The sequence below is a fragment of the Taudactylus pleione genome, unplaced genomic scaffold, assembly GCF_031769625.1.
Source record: "Taudactylus pleione unplaced genomic scaffold, aTauple2 ptg000737l, whole genome shotgun sequence".
Taxonomy (NCBI): domain Eukaryota; kingdom Metazoa; phylum Chordata; class Amphibia; order Anura; family Myobatrachidae; genus Taudactylus; species Taudactylus pleione.
The window spans coordinates 1,529,020-1,547,283 of NW_028285139.1; the positions used below are offsets into that span (position 1 = coordinate 1,529,020).

The 18,264-nt window shown below is 42.5% G+C and overlaps 1 protein-coding gene across 1 annotated transcript in view; it reads right to left on the bottom strand.

Moving 5' to 3' along the window:
- Positions 1–1,546: 1,546 nt before the first annotated feature.
- Positions 1,547–18,264, bottom strand: part of CFL2 (cofilin 2) — a 54,195-nt gene continuing 37,477 nt past the window's right edge. Inside the window, exons 2-4 of the mRNA XM_088457082.1 lie at positions 11,763–12,070; positions 4,744–4,820; positions 1,547–3,314 (exon numbers count right to left, since the gene is read on the bottom strand). Coding sequence (XP_088313208.1) covers positions 3,199–3,314; positions 4,744–4,820; positions 11,763–12,070 — 501 coding nt within the window. The 3' untranslated portion in view covers positions 1,547–3,198. The remainder of the gene's footprint in view (positions 3,315–4,743; positions 4,821–11,762; positions 12,071–18,264) is intronic.

Here is an 18,264-nt window from a genome sequence, read left to right on the forward strand (position 1 = left end):
GGGAGGGATCAGGAGACTGCCCCTCAGCTGCTGGTAATAGCTGTTATATATCCTCCCCCTCACCAGATCCTATTTTCCTGATAGGAACACTGATAGGACACTCCCATCCATATTACTCCGCCCCCTTTTGCAACTATCACCATGGTCTGTGAAAAGTATATTTGCAGCATGAAGCACTAAAGTCCACTGACATCATAGATATCTAACATGCACAGGGTACATACATTTCCACATATTTACTTATATATACATCACATCACATATATCCCTACAGTGTATTTAACATTTACCTCATAAATGGCATTTTGCTGTAAATAGATGAATGAAAATATATACCTGTTTCAATTGTATATATGAATTATATTTATATGTAATATACACATGTAACCAGGGTTACATGTGTAAGTTCTGTGAGCGTACTCTGCTTGCCCGGTCGTCAAGGAGCGCTCCACAAAATGTGTGACTCCCCTGGAGATTTTGGAGGAGTAGGTAAGTATGCTTATACCCCTGTAGATACTCCACTATGTGTATCTATTTCTAAAATCAAATTTACTGACTCCCTTGCTGACTCATCAGCGCTAAACCCAAACCCCTGGACCTAGAAACATGAAAATTGGGGAGTATATTCCTTCCATGACATAGGTACCTACTAAGAAGGAATTTTTTGAAATTCAACCCCTAAGTGGTAGAAAAGGACTAACATTTTTCCTCCCCCTGTGCAATGTACTGACTGACTGTCTCAATGTGGCTGTAGCACAGTTCTGTATTCAAAAACCAACTGTCATCCCAAGTGCTGCCAAACATCACTGGCAGTTGTGTGTGGCTCCCCTATTGAATAGTGAGGGAAGGGAATGTGTTACTACACAGGTATGGAAGGGGAATGTATTACAACAGCAGTAGGAGGGTTTGTCACTACAAATGTGAGGGAGGGGAATGTGTGAACTACACAGATGAGGGGGAGGGAATGTGTTACTATAGTGGGAAGGGATTGTGTTACTACACAAGGATGGGAGGTAAATGTGTTACTACACAAGTGAGGGAGGGGAATGTGTTACTACACAGGTGAGGGAGGGAAATGTCAAATGTCTTACCCCCGGGGTGTTACAACATGGGCAAGGGAGGGGAATGTGTTACTACGGGGGTGAGCGGGGATAATGTGTAACTCCAGAGGTGAGGGAGGGGTATAAGTTTCTATAGGTGTAAGTGAGGGATTGTATTTCTACGCAGGTGAGGGAGGGGATCGGCAAATGTGTTACAAGTACAACATGGGTGAGGGAGGGAAATGTGTTACTACAGAGGTGAGGGAATAGAATGTGTTAGTACACAGGTGAGGGAGGGTAATGTATTACTATAGCAGTGAGGGAGTGGATACATTACTATAGAGGTGAAGGATTAATGTGTTACTGGAGTGGTGAGATGGAAATGAAAACAGTAAATATATAAGGTCTATCTGGGTGAAATTGGGTACATCAGCTAGTATGTATGTATATACACATATGCATGTTTAAGACAATTATTAATTTAACATATAAATTTAATACAAGACTTCTGTGTAATAATCAAACATATTTTATTCTTGTTTGGCACAAACTTGCACAAAACGTTGCTTTGGTTTATTAACTGATGTTTGAAATCCAAACTAAAGAAAAAAGTCCTTGGCCTTTCAAATAAAAACATTACAATCTGGAACAGCAGAAAAAAAAATGTGCTTTGTGTAAAACATCTGTTTTATTATAATAAGTATAAAGGCACAAATTTGGTCTAAAGTTGACACCAACAATAAATTTGTGGAAACTATATTCGGGATTATTTATGTGGTGTATATTATTTTAATTACTGAACAGAACACAGAATGCCTTGCTCCTAACAATTGTAACAGCTGATATAGGACCATAACACAATTTTTGGCAACAGGTAGAGATGCTAACACATTTTTATATGTTATCCCTGAAAATCATTTAAAAAAAAACATGTATGATTGTAGATTTCATTTTCTCTAAATTCACTAATGCTGAGCATACGCTGTAAGATAAAATGTCTGTCAGACCAACATTACCCGACAAGCTGAAACCCAGCCATTATCGTGGCCATACATTGTGAGAGAGGTCACAGTGTCTGGCCACAATATCTGTGTTTCTCCCCTGAGGAGGAGACATTTCCCCGTTCCTCACCTGTGAAGGAACAGGGAAAATGTCGGACGGTCGGAAGCAGCAGTGCGGCTGACCAATTATCGGATTTTTGGGCATGCTGGACGATTTTGCATATCCGACAGACTGATAATTACTGGTCGGTTGGTCAGTCACGGCAATACACTGTTCAATTATCGACCAGATAATTATCGGCTGATCGGCCGACAATTGGACAATGAATGCCCAGCATAAGGCATTCTGGATGCTTGAAAGTAAATACCAAACCATAAAGAGACAACCAACGATATATGTCTATTAAAATGTCATGTCTGATATTTAACAAATTAGTAATGATGAGATGTGAATTGTACTCATTTGGTATAAAATCTCACTTCCCCTAGGTTGCCTGTAGTATGCAGTCGTTAACTTTGTGATTCTAGTATTCTGCCTTCACTATTATTGTGTTATGCATGACAGAAGGAGCATTTGGCTTGGATTTATATAAACCAAAAATCATATTGTGAGACTGCATTTTGAATTCATCATTAATATAACTTTATTTTAATTGAACCCATAGGGGTATATTTACTAAGAGGCGCTTTTCAAAACTGATCTGTCTTTTGGAGTTTCAGCAGCTGGATATAAAGGGGCAATAAATTGAAAAAAAAAAGAAGCATATTTTGTATCTATTGCCCTTTTAAATCTAGAAGCCAAAACTTCCAAAGAAGCGGTGAGCCGGTAACTTTAAAAGGTGCCACTTAGTAAATTTACCCCAAAGTTTCTGGGGATCAATCAAGTTTATACTGAGTGATACAAATGTAAGAGTGCATTTGAGTGGGTACACTTACTAATGCTGTTCCTTTTATTTTGAGTTTGCAGGGTAACATTTCATATTTGCGCTATTTTAGTTCTTCGCTCTGTTTTCTCAAGCACCAAAATGGTTTTTTTGCTTCATAGAGGAAAAAAAAAAGAAATTGAAAATAAAAATAAATAATCTATAACTTTCCTTATGGTCATGACAGGAAATGCTATTTAGATACTGTAAGCTTCCATGATATAGGAATTGGGTTCATTTTAATGGAACACCTTCAAGTGAAATAACCACATTCCCTCCTAGTTTATCTGCCAGGGTGCATCGGTCTTTAATATCATCCATTCCATTCACTTGCCACTCATGTTTGATGCCTAAAAATAATAAAGACATGTCAGATACACTTTAGTCAATGAAAGTCACGTAAGAATACTACATGATACACTAGTCAGAAAACTTAGAATTTTTTTACAAAGACAACTGTCCCTGGATAAACATTTGATTTATGGTATGTTCACAGATAGATACATTGACTTGGAAGAAATACTGGTGTAAAAGTATAACAACCTGAATGGCAGAGAAGGCCACCGAGAGACCGCCAGGCCGCTGGCAGATTTTGGCGCCCTGATGGTAAACGATGCTAAAAAAAATTGCTGTATTGAAAATGTGTTTTTGGGAGTGTTCTGGTGGATGATGGTAGTTCCGTCTAAGGTAAGTTATCAAGCTCTCCATTTACCAGACCACAAAATAAGGATTATTGATTCTAAAGGGGATATTTATTAATTATCGAATCTTAGACCCATTAATTATAACTTATTATCGCTGCTATTCGCGGCAATAAGAATTTATGATTTACCCAAATGTATTAAAATACACTCGCAGGGACAGTAGGGACTCCGAAAGGAGCGTCACTGCGTTGTGTAAGTAGTAAATGATCCCTTCACTAAATTTTTGAGAGCAGGGTGCACTACTGCTCATACATGGTCTGATGACAATGCATGCGCGAGTGGTGAGTGCCGGAGAGGGATCCTATGGATCCCCGTCCTAGTACTTTTTGCAACATGTAGAGCATAGGCTAACGCCATCTTCAGTGCATTCTGAAGCTTTAAAGCTCCAGAATGCAGCAGATATCAGTCCCCAGCTTCATACAGTCGGGGGATACTTATTGTTTGTGGATACCCCCGAATACTTGTGTTTTATGGGTGATATCCCACATATATAATAATTGATAAATAGACTTCTGAGACTCTTGATGGCTGCACAGTGACACGCTGCAATATTAAGAAACTAGCCTAATATTTAGATTGGAACGGAACCCATTATTATCACCATGTTGGTCAATGCACTCAGAAGACACCTGTTATCATTGTGTGTACAGTCATGTGCTGAGCTCACTAACAGGCCCCTGTCAAACCAGAAGACTTCCAGCTGCTCGGCAGTGTACTGTACAATTGCATCTCATCCAAACTGGGCGCTAACTCAGTCATTAAGAACTCAGACAGAGTAGAAGGAATCAGTATATGAGGACCAGCATTAGGTATAGGCTATTCCTACTTGTTGTGAGCTCTATTAACCCTTGGGAAATAGCCCTTTATATCACTTTTCCATAAATCAACATATGCCCTCATGCTTGGATACCGCAAAAGATTAGCGGTCACAACTGAGGAGCGTGTTGGAGGGTAATGCAGGATAATGTCTCACAAAGACATTTTGTTCACAAAACAGGACAGGTGTCTTTTTATGCTAAATGTGCCATTTTTATTGATTTATTTTTTATGAAGCTAAGACGTAAGGAATCCAAACCTGTAAACTTCTTCTTAATTGCATCTTTTGAACTGGCGTATATCATCTTGCTTTTAAGCGGTGCATTGTCGGGAGCCCTAGAAAATAAAATGTAATAAAATAACCCACTCCTGACACAACAAATAAGTAGTATTACAATACTAAGTCCAACGGGCAACATAATTAACAACCATTATGACTTAAGCTGGGCATACACAGCCAGATAAAATGTCTGTCAGACCGACAAACATTTTATCCGGCAGCCTGCCAGCCGCAGATGTCCCCGGTATACACTGAGATATCTGCGCTACGCCCCCTGGGGGAGGAGACATTTCATTGTGTCGGTCTGTCGGCCGCGGCTGGGCATACACTGCCCGATGTGGCCGACAGTTTACCCCCTAAATATCACATCGGACGGGCATGCTGGACAATCCAGCATGCCCGACCGAATACACACTACAATTATCAGGGAGATCCGCAAATATTGGGCGGATCGCCCCGATAATTGTAGCGTGTATGGCCAGCTTTAAATCCAGAAGTATGGACAATCACAATGCAAATCCTTAGCAGGTGTGTTGTATCATGTACTATGCTGGGATCAAGTATAGATCAAGATTGTCTTCCTAGCAGACAAAAGAACCAAAAACAGTGGATAAAAGTGAAGGACAGTGACCAGGGATACAAATCTCGATCAAGATAAACTTTAAGGGGCATATGTATCAAAGCTTGATGTGAGATAAAATTGTGAAATATATATCACCAACCAATCAGCTCCAAACTATAATTTCTTAAACACAGCCTGCAAAATGTAAGTTAGGAGCCAATTGGTTGGTTGGTGATATATCTCTCACAATTTTATTTCACATCGAGCTTTGATACATATGCCCCTAAATTACATATTTTAATACAATTGACTACTTTTCAGAGCTTCCTTCATATGGAATACCCATGCTATATAGTATGTTATATAAGGGACCAAAGAACTCTGTATAAAATTGTTTCTGCATCGAGTCCACCAGTATGATAGATCATTTCTGTTTTTTAGCTTCTGTAATGAGACTAGTCGGCCCCCCCTCGTGTTATATGCAGCTTGGCAGCCCAGAATAAAGCCTTGGTCTGGGTGGACCACCCAATCTGACCTCCAAGATGTTAACCAAGATCCCCTGGTCCTTAGCTCCTGCTACTGCGTATACTGGAGTCCCATCCCTCTTTGGGGACTATCCCGTGACATGTGGTCTCATAAACAACAAGAATAGCAGCCTTATGCATCATATGTATTCATTATTTATTTTAAAGCCCATGGTAGTTTTGATAGTTTCCCCGCACTGTAGAGCAGTTAAAAGTTACTATGAGTGCCATATTTACTAAACAATGTTAGGAGACAGAGTGAAAAGTGATAAGGTGCCAGCCAATCAGCTCCCAACTGTCATCTCACAGGCTGTGTTTGAAAAATGACAGTTGGGAGCTAATTGGCTGGCACCTTATCATTTTCTTATCACTTTTCACTCTGTCTCCTAACACTGCTTAGTAAATAGACCCCTATATCTGTTTAAAAAAGAGGGCTGCGCAAATCTTAAATTATTACCCAGCAATTTGTTACTGTATAATCAATTCAGCTGAGAACTGAGAGAAGCAGCAGCGTTGCACTCATCCAGACCACTTTACACATACTGCGGACACACACGGCAATAGACGGGCAGTCTCAGCACACAGCCTACAGAATGGAGCTCGGGAGGATTTACTTTGCATCTGTACAGATCGTCTCACACGGACTGTGTTTTCTTGGTAGAGACGTGTAGTTACAGTACATACACATTTGGAATGGAGCTCCGGAGCAGCGGTAAACATTTACCAACAGCAGCAGATACACCAGCAGGGCTGCTTGTTCAGACCGACCTGTGGACCTGCAGATATCCTGAGTCCTGTGCTGCCAGTGTAACTATCCAATTCTACTTTCCTGGTTATTAAGAACAACCACCAATGCTACAAACAGCTCCTTTATCATATTGAAATACTCTGATGACGGTAATAACATCTATTCACACCTAAGCTTAGGTTCTGGATATTGGAACTTTCACTGTGTTTACATCTGATTTTTAAAGCTATTGGAGAGTACTTTTTATTACTATGTTGCAGGACACAGCGAACATATAGCAACATAATTACTTATAGGTGTGTCAGCCAATTTCAATGTTCTACATTGCATTTATGAGTGAATTTTATGAATTATATATTTTATAGCATATGCCTATTATATTGTTTTTTTAGTTTGTGATAAGTGTTGTAATAAACATTGAATTGATTATACAGTAACAAATTGTTGGCTAATAATTATAGGTTGGCGCATCCCTCTTTTTTAAACAGATATCCTTGATGAATAATACACAATTTTTCTTTGTGGGCAGCTGCAACCAACCCATTACCCACACACAGATCACATCGTGCGCGCCAAGCTCAGCATCATTTCTATCTAAAAGGTAGTATACCCAATATGCAGATGGAAAATATTTTAAACAATAACACATTTCATAATTTTCAAATATACCCCCTGAAAGCACGCACAAGTCAGCATACAGAATGAGAAAAAGAAAATACCAGGCCACTGTTTGATTTGTGACTCCATTTCTACACATCATTGCCCCCAGTGCTTTTTTTTCCAATAAGGACTCAAGAGCATACCTTCCAATCATCCTGATTTTGGCAGGACAGTCCCAATATGTAGGAACTGGTCCCTCTGTTCTGCGATGAGGTTGTTCATCTCGATTTGCTAAGTTGGGAGGTATAACACAGGAAATGGCAGTTTTTTAAATTTCTATTTAAATATTGGCAAATATTTAAATAAATTGCCAATTGGGGGGCTGGCCGGAGCCACAACGACACAGTCACCGATGTATCCCCCCCTGGACCCAATATAGCTCAATTAGGAATGGCTAATTTATGCACGCCCATGTAACTGCGTTTAAACAGACAGGCACACCTGCATTTTTCTTCCACACCCCTGTCACCACCCCCAAACACTGACAACCTGTCAATCACTGTGCAATGTATTACAAAGTGCGTCCGTAATCGCAATGGGAACGCAGCGCACGCGTAGTGCGGCTTATATGCATGTGCAATGGTAAACAATCACTCGATCTGCACACGTAATCACCATTGCGGTCTTCTCTGAATCAGGCCCTATGTGCAAGGTAATGTGAATAAGATTGTGCTACTATGTGGCGTAATTTGAATTGGGGGTACTATTGTGTGACCAAACTCCTTTTTGTGAGACCACGCTCCTTTTTGCAGTGTACACGGGAAGGAGCAAATTTATAGTTTGCAGAGGGCATCAAACACGCTAGCACTCTGTGGGGCCTATTCATCAACACTAATATAAAACTTTTAGGGACATTTTCCTTAATTACTAACTGCAATTAGTTAGTCTAGTATTCATGAAGACACTTAACACACTTAACACATGAGATAGCACTGATATCTCCTGGTTAAGTCCCCCTGCATTCATTTCCACACTCCCCATTCAGTACATTAGTATGGGGATATGGAAATTAAGCTATTCATCAAATTCAGAAAATTATGTATTTTCGGAATTTGATGGAGTTACTATACGCCACTCTGAGGTGGCGTACAGCGAGTTATACTTACCTGCTGTCAGCTGGGCAGGACCTCCGCAGCTCAGGCTCTGTCTGCTGTGCTGACACTGTGTTCTCCCAGCAGAACACAGTAAAGTTTAGAATAAAAAAAGATTTTTTTTTTTCTAAACTTTACTGTGTTCTTCTGGGTGAACACAGTGTCAGCACAGCAGATGGAGCCAGAGGCAGCTGCAGCGGCCAGGTAAGTGGGGGACGGGGGGGGGGCTGAGCGGAGGGGGGACACAATTACCGCAGCTGTAGGCAGTGCTGCACATGTGCCGATTTTTGTGTAACAGCGCATGCGCAGCACTGATTACAGTTGCGGTAAGTTAGATTAGATAGGGAAAAGTATCTATTTCCTGAAAAGCTGACATTGCAAAAATGACAGCTTTTCGGAATAGTTACTTATGGGGAGGAGGAATGATGAATTCCTCCGGTAATTAGGTAGAACTCCATGTGAGTTCTAAACCTAATTACCTCCAGAGAAATTTTAGTTATGATGAATAGGCCCACCTGTATCTTACTGGGCAGTAGTGTATATGTATCTTACTGGACAGCACTGTGTCTGTATTTTACTGGGTAGTACTGTATCTGTATCTCACAGGGCAGTACTGTATCTGGGGAAACTGCATAGGGGGCGACAGCTGGGGCTGGCATAGGTGCTGGGGGGGTGGTACATTTTAATTTGGGGGGAGCACCAACATTTATCTTGCCTCCGGGCACCTGGGATGAAGTTACGCCACTGACTGTATCTGTATCTCACAAGGTAGTACAGTATCTGTATCGTACTGAGCAGCACTGTATCTGTATCTCACAGGACAGTACTGTATCTGTATCCTAATGAGTAGCACTGTATCTGTATTTCACAGGGCAGTACTGTATCTGTATCGTACTGAGCAGCACTGTATCTGTATCTCACAGGGCAGTACTGTATCTGTATCGTACTGAGCAGTACTGTATCTGTATCTCACAGGGCAGTACAGTATCTATATCATACTGAGCAGCACTGTATCTGTATTTCACAGGACAGTACTCTCTGTATCGTAATGAGCAGCACTGTATCTGTATCTCACAGGACAGTACTGTCTCTGTATCGTACTGAGCAGCACTGTACCTGTATCTTGCAGTGGTGCTGGAAAAGTTATCACAGGTAGTATAAATTAGCATAAAAGACTCCCTAGGTCATTCACCCTCTTTATTAATTCTGACTCGTGCATCTGCTCCCGCTCTACATAATCTGCCCCAGGTCAGCATACACCCTACATAACTTCCCATCTTGGTACTGTACACAGCCTTGTTCTGATTCGATTTTCAGCCTGCGCTGTGCTCGGCAGTTGCTGTGCCCACTACAGTTTAGGCCCCTGCAGGTATTTGTAAGCAGCTGATCCTGTGAAACTGGTGTGACAACTGGTATAAAAGCTCTACCATGTTATAGGTAAAGAAGGCAGATGTTCACCGTGTTTTGATTGAAGCTTAATCAGTACAGGGGTGTTGCCATTCAGTATGGGGGCTTTGCTTTTCAATTATGGGGAGGTTAGTTTGAACAGCGTTTCAATAAATGCTGTAAAGATTATTGTTAGATTGCTGTAAATAACTATGACAGCGCTCTGAGCAAGCATTTTGTCATTGGCATCTGATTAGAACCAACGCAGACCATAGTAATTAGGCAAGCTGCCCGAACACTGTAGGTGAGAGAAAGCTGCCTGTTAGTACAGTATTTTTAAAACTAATTTAATACGTATTGGATTAGCAATATATGTAGTCAAAACTTGAAACACGTCAGTAATATACAACTGTTGACCTCCAGTTGGTGCTGAACCGCAAACCCTAGAATGCCTAATATCCTGGGTAACTGGGGGGGCCTATTCATCATATTTTGAAACTCTCTGGAGGTAATTAGGTTTAGAACTCGCATGGAGTTCTACATAATTACCAGAGGAATTCATCATTCCTCCTCCCCATAACTATCTATTTTGAAAAGCTGTCATTTTTGCAATGACAGCTTTTCAGGAAATAGTTTTCCCTGTCTACTCTAACTTACCGCAGCTGGAATCCATTCTGCGTATGCGCTGTTACATTCGTAAAGCCAGCGCATGCACAGCACTGCCTACAGCGGCGGTAAGTTTGTGGCCCCTCCCCTCCCCCCGTCCCCGCACTTACCTGCCCGCTGCAGCGCCTCTGGCTCTGGTGGCTGTGCTGTCACGTGTTCTCCCAGCAGCCCACAGTACAGTTAAGAAAAAGAAAAACATTTTTTTTTTCTTCTAAACTTTATTGTGTTCTGCTGGGAGAACACGTGACAGCACAGCCCCAGGAGCCAGAGGACGGACCAGAGTGCCGGAGGAAGATGCCGGGGGACCTCACCAGCTGGAAGCAGGTGTCACCTGCTATTCGCCACCTTACAGTGGCGAATAGTAACTCCATCAAATTTGATGAATACCATAATTTCCATATCCCCATACTAATATATGGGGAGTGTGGAAATTATCGCAGGGGGACTTAGCAAGGAGATATCAGTGATATCTCCTGTGCTAAGTGTGTTCATGAATACTAAAATAATGTTAATTAAAGAAAATGTCCTTAAAAACGTTATTTTAGTGTTGATGAATAGGCCCCTGGGTCTTGTAGTCCGTTGGGTTTACGGGAGGAGACTCAGGAGAGTAATCTTGTGAATATGAAGATCAACAAGTGTAATACATTAGAGAGGTATGCAGGGGAATGCAATGCTGATAGGATGGGGCCCCAAACCAGTGTCTAGTCTAAGGCCCTATGGGGTCTTAACCCGGTTCTGAAAACCAATTTGCTTACTGTTGAATATTCCCTTTAGGATTTATTAAAGAGGAGGATTTAACATATGATAGAATATTTACTTGTTAGAGCTCATATTGCTTACTAGAGTTGGCTATACTTGCGATGATCTGTTATTGGTGATCAGTCTGAATAACTTGTGGTTTCGTGATTACTCATACACTAGTACAGAGGTTCCCAAACGCAGTCTTCAAAGCTCCCCTACAGTTCAGGTTTTAGAGATATCTATGGCTGAGCGCAGATGACTTAATTATTACCTCAGTCAATTTGATTTAACCACCAGTGCTCAGATATGGATACTGTTGGGGAGCCTTGAGGACCGTGTTTCTGAACCTCTGCACTATTATAATCACATGCTCCATGGAACTCAGCTAGGTCTCTTCTCTGCCTCACACAATTACACCTTTTTGCCAGTCTGGTCAAAGAGACCTGATTGACCAACTGGATTACACTGGGCAGCTTTTGCATCTACATTTGTGACATGGACAGATACAGGTGCCCAAAATTATAGTTGTAAAAAAGTGAATTTAAGTTTTCACAACTTTGTTTTAGCAACATTGATATTAGGGTTTAATATTATTTACCACACCGTTTTAAGGAATGTACCAGAAGATGAAGACAAGGTCCTCCTTCTTGGACTCTCTGGTCTCATAAGTAGCATCATACAGTCCATATCGACAGTCATCGAGGGGCAGAAGATTGACAAAGGTCCTGTAAGGATCCTGAACTGTTTCACCAATTTCTCCCACCAAGATTTGCTTGGCTTCCTCCACAATTATTTCTCGCTTATCAGGGCTCAGACAGAACAGGACAGCCTTCTTTCTCTTCTTTATCTCCTCAGAAGTTTGAGATTTTCTCACCTTCATCTCATTGAAAACTTTGATGACTTCGTCATTCACTGTCACACCAGATGCCTGTTAAAAACAAGTGCATGCAACGTTAGACACCGGATCAAATAACCTGCATTAATGAAAATCAGTATGAAGGGACAATATATACCTATGAGCCCAATATGTCCCCATAACTTCAGAGTGAACCCTTCCAAGAGAGCTGTCTAATTAGCTTTTCCACTGTTCTTTCACCCCCATTTATTTATTTCTACAGTTTAATTCCAGTTTTATTTTGGTTTCCTTGCACAACTGCTTAATCTGATGCTTGGCCAATCAATCAGCTGACAGCAAATGTTATAGTATATCATGTTTGTGTAGCATTGGTTGACACACATCAGCTTCCCACTCTCCACACTGCTAGCTATTGCCAGAATGCATATCCAAACGCACCTATTATTTATTAATATTCATTTATATAGCGCCTCATTTTCTGTAGCATTTATTTATTGTTGGATTGCTGTAAATAACTGTGACAGCGCTCTGAGTAAGCATTTTGTCATTGCCATCTTATTAGAACCAACGCAGACCAGAGTAACTAGGCAAGCTGCCCAAACACTGTAGGTGACAGAAAGCTGCTTGTGAGTACAGAACTTTTAAAATGAATATAATAAGTGTTGGATTAGCAATATATGTAGTCAAAACTTGAAACACGTCAGTAATATACAACAGTAATATACAACTGTTGATCTCAAGTTTGTGCTGATCTACAAGCCCTGGAATGTCTAGTATGCTGGGTTTCAGTGGCAAAAGCAGGATTTCTAGAGGGGGGTTTCCAAATGCTTGATTTTAGACCAAGTGTGGCCAGTCCATGAAGAGGGCATAATTAGCTCTTAACCAGCTTTAATATGCATCATACAAAGTGTATTGTGTGTCATATTTCCAACAGATACAGGACCAGCGATCACAGTAAGCCATTAGGTGCGGCAGTAGGCCCATCCTGCCTGAGCTGAATGTTTTTATTTTAGATGTGGGCACCATTCCAAGAACATGCAGCACTAGTAAAATTCTATTATATTTCTATTTATATTGTGGCAATGGTGTGGGCTGGGTAGGCGGGTTTCCAGGCAGACGGAACCCCCCCCTGCGTTTGCCTATGGGGTTTTGTAGTCTGTTGGGGTTACGGGAGGAGACTCAGGAGAGTAATATTTGTGAATATGCAGATCAACAAGTGTAATACAATAGAGGGGTATGCTGAGGAATGCAATGCTGATAGGAGGGGGCCCCAAACCAGTGACTAGTCTAGGGCCCTATGGGGTCTTCTTAACCCAGTTCTGAAAACCAATTTGCTTACTGTTGAATAGTCTCTTTTGAAGTTATTAAAGAGGAGGATTTAACATATGATAGAATATTTACGCGTAAATATTACTTGTGAGTAATCACGAAACCACAAGTTAATCAGCCCGATCACCAATAACAGATCATCTCAAGTATAGCCAACTCTAGTAAGCAAAAACTCTAAGAAACAAAGCAATAATAAAATGAGACTGGGTATTAACAGAAAGGCAAAGGTAAAAGTGCTTGCAAACTTACACTATAGCATCATAGGAGTTTAATGCATGAGCTTAAGAGCTACATACTGCATATAGGGCCTGACTCAGGGGTGGCCAGTAATGCAGCCACAACTGTGTGTTCTTACACAGCGTGACTGCATCTTTATGCTAATGCTGCAGCAGATGGGATTCGTACAGAGACGCCAACTGGCTGCGACTCAAATCCCAGCAAATTGGCCACCAGCGCAATTGCAAAAAATGACAGTCGCTGGCCGTGACATGCGAAGTGCCTGCATTTTGCTGCCACCCACCTGTTACCACCCAAGAACGACAATTGAAATTGTCTCTCTTTACCCCCAAATTCATTCTGCATCCCCCGGCGGCAGGGCCGCCACAGGGAGGGACTTCCGGGACTGGAATCCCGGACCTGCCCGCAATCCCAATAGCACACGCAGAGCCGGGTGGGGATTCAGGACCTCATTCAGAGTCGGTCGTTGCGGCCGCTTGGTCGAAAGGTAAAAGGAGCCGGATAGGCAAATGAAGCGCTCGCAAGTTGCGTCGTTAAGTTGGGATCGTTAGCTGGACGAGCAAGGGGAGGATGCGGCCGTAAGACTAAAAATACGCCCCCTTCTCGTCATCTCCGGGCATATAAGGATTAATCGAGACCATCGGGAACCATCGGAGCTGGTCGTAGAGCTTAAGGTTGACCATACCCTCTCTTAAGCACTACGCTCTAGTCAGTGTAAAAACCTCCATGTCACATGTGCCATGACATTACTTAGTTAATTATGCACTCCCATAAAATGCCGTTTGCATAGTCAGGCACGCCTGCGTTCGGATCTCCACTCCCCCGTTCACAAGCACCTTCCACTGTTACCACTCACAAACGCCTCATCCTGTCACTCAAACTAACGACCTGGCCAAGTTGAAGGAGAGAGAAATTTCTGATCGTAACAGCTGCTGAGCAAGTGTTTTTTTTTGTTTTGTGAGACGGAGATTCTTGTCTAGATCTCATTGGAGTCCCGAACAGGCTGTCAGACTGGCAGCTCCTCGTAGCCATGAAGTTGGCAGAATGTGGGGGAGCTGATGTGGTAGCCCACAGCTCCTGCCAGGAAGCTCGGCCAGTCACTGCAATCCTCCTCCATCCAGATAGTTTCAGGTAAGGCACCTGCACCACCTTCATAAATTGGGGCATTGGGATGTGTGTGGTCCAATTTTCTGTATATATTATTATGTCCCTATTAACTGTTATAGTAACAGCCTCTGTGAGTGCACACATGTATTTTGGTAGTATTTATCACGGGTTATACACCTCTCTATGTTATATTTCTTGTTACTTAGGTTACCATGGCATACCTCCCAACATGACCCTCTCCAGGAGGGACACAATGCTCTGGTCCTGGACTTCCCTGGTAAGAGGTGGGGCTGCAGCGCAGTTCAAAATTCAAATAGGGGAGCCACACCAACTGTCATTTCACACGCTGCCAAACATCACTGGCTGGGACTCCCTGCCAGTTGGTGTGACTCCCCTATTAGAATATTGGACTATGCTGCAGCCCCACCTCTGGAGCTTCCACCAATCATAAATTACCAGGGAAGTCCAGGACCAGAGCATTGTGTCCCTCCTGGAGAGGGTCATGTTGGGAGGTATGCCATGGTAACCATGTGGGGAGAATGCGGTCTGCTCCCTGAGGCGGCGCAGCTCAATGACGTCACCGGTAGGGCGACGCCTGTGATCAGTAGAGCGTGTTGCCGGGGACTGTCGGCAGGTGGTGGCACCCCAGGTGAGTTGCCGATGGGGGATGATTGTTTTATTGCTTGATTGTTTTATGTATATATACCAACACATTGCACCATGTTTTTTATTCCTGATGACGGGCATCTGTCCAAAAGGTTGAAATAAACTTTTGATATCTTATCACATACTTTATCAAGACGCCTGGAGTGCCGCCATCTGTTGTTTGTGTGTGGAGGGTCGTTGGCCCATGGATGGCACCTGCGCTATTACCACCTTACTACTATTGAGTGCCGGGGACATCGCCTTGCTTATATATATATATATATATATATATATATATAGTATTAGAGGACCAGCATCACTCACGGGTACTTTCATGCAAGAATTCAAATGACAAACAGTGTTTGTGCCCAAAGTTTCAGTCCATCTGTATTTTTAGCTAGAATGTTCTTAATAAATGTCCAGATGGACTGAAACAGTATGCACAGACACTGTTTGTCATTTGAAGTCTTACATAATAGTACCCGTGAGTGTTGCCGCTTCTCCAGTACTGTATTGATATTTGTATATCCAGGAGGGCACCAGGGCAGGATTTTGTCTTTTTTGGTGGAGAGACGGTATTACTTGGAGATAGATAGACAGATATATATATAAAATATATATATATATATATCGGAGCAACAAGAACAAAGTAAGCGTGGGGCGCTGGCTGGGGCTGGAGAGACAGAAGGGGGGCTGGACTGGAAACACAGCAGAAGGTGGGCTGGCTGGGGAGACACAGAAGCGGGGCTGGCTGGGGTGACAGAAGGGGGCTCGCTAGAACTAGAGAGACACTGCATGGCTGGAGTTGCAGAAACATGGGGAGGCCTTGCCTATTCTATCAGTCCCAGGCCCCACAGTTTCTGATGGCAGCCTTGCCCGGCGGTAACCATTGGGATGCATGTGCAGTGCGACTCAGACGGATGCGAAGACTGAGAACATCGGCCTACATCGACACTGCGTTTACCTCTGAATCAGACCATCGGTCCAGCCAGATCTTAAGAGTAAATAAAAGCTTGGTGGACTATATAATCCAGTCTCACTGCAAGGTTGTATAGGTATTAACTGCAGGGGCGTAGAGAGCCCTGCCAGGCCCAGGTGAAGAGCGGGCGTGGCTTAATTGCAGGCAGCATGGCCACGCCCCCTTGAGAAGAAAAAAAAACACTTCTCCGCTGGGGAGGGGGGCGCTGTGAGCCCCTCAGCCCGGCGCAAAGCCAGGGGGGCGCGATCTGTGTGAACGCTCCCCCCCACAGGCATAGGAGACTGCTGACACGAGCAGTCTCCCACTGCAGCTCAGCACACGCTGTATGGTGGGCTACTGTTAGGGAGGGAGAAGGGAGGGGGTGGCACCAGGCCCCTCAGGAAGCCAGGGCCCGGGTAAATAGTACCCGACCCCCCCCTCTTGGCGCCCCTGATTAACTGGGTAGAATAGGGAGGTTAAGTGGGTAGTTAAGGAATTTGATAAGCTTGCCTAAAGAGGTGAGTTATCAGGGTATGTTTGAATACACTATTAAACAAAAGGCATATTAACAAGCATATACATTAACATACAATCAGTCTCAAGAAAGCAATAGCATGCTCACGATGTGTACATCACTGGCCAATCGCAATAACCAACCTGATATCTCTATTACGGTTGGTAACTCGAAAATCTACTCTACCCCACAAGCTTGTGTTATCCTGGACTCTGAGGGGTATATTTACTAAAGTGAGAGTTTTTAGAAGTGGAGATGTTGCCCAGTTGCTATGGGCAACATGTCCACTTCTAAAAATTCTCACTTTAGTAAATATACCCCTGACTGTCCATTGTTTCCCACATTCAATCTGTTTCAAAATCATGTTACATGTCCATAAAGTACATGTCCAGAATCAGTGGCTTCCGTCCCCTGGGTGTTACACGGTGCGGGCAGTAGAGTAGTGGGGGTCTCGCAGGTAGAGGCATGGCCACGTGGCTTGATCCCCCGTTTTAGTCACTCCGGGGGTGCCGGAGATGCGGACTGCCTCCGGGGACTAGTCTATTTGCAATGCCGGCTCCCTCACTGTGTCAGGAGTCGAGTGCTGCACGTAATGCTACAGTGCAGCACCCGGCTCCTGTCAACAACCTACAATCCACTTTGCAGCTGTGAGGCTGATCTTCCTCACAAAACGTTCATCATCTGATTTGTCTATCCCTTTATCGGTTAACAGTATTCTGCCTAATTCAATATAAAATACTTTTACTTACACATACAGTAAGACTATAAACCAAACCACATCAACATACATCTCTTCACTTATCTCAAAATATCTCCTAACCCGACCTCTCTGCTCTGCACAAGATCTGCATCTCTTATCCTATCTCTTTATGTACCTGGACACCATTTATTTTGACGGTATCTAATAGGATACATTTTAAATATTTTTTCCGCTCGTTGTTTTATTTATGTTGATTCCTCTATTGTAATGTATGATTTAAAGGTTATGTTTAAAGGTGCATACACACACAACAATTTTTTTTATCAATAACGATATCGTTCAATCGTTGATAAAATCGTTCATGTTTATAGTTTGTAGTTCAGTCAGACTGACGAACTGAACAATTTTCATTAAGGGAATATGCAAAATTCGTTTGTAGTTCAAAAAAATCGTTCATTACACTTTAAAAAATCTGACAGATAATCTGACAGAAAATCGTTCAGAAAATCGTTCAGAAAATCGTTGGTAACAAAATCATTGTGTATGCAGCTTTAAGGTGCATACACACGTAACAATTTTTTGAACGATTATACATAAACGATATCGATTATTGTTCATCGTTGAAAAAATCGTTCACTTTCTAAGTTAAAATTATGAATGCTTATCGTTCATGTGCGTTCAAGTTTGTAGTTTGTAGTTCAGTCAGACTCACCAACTCAACGATTTTCATTAAGGGAATATGCAAGAATCGTTTGTAGTTCAAAAAAATCGTTCAT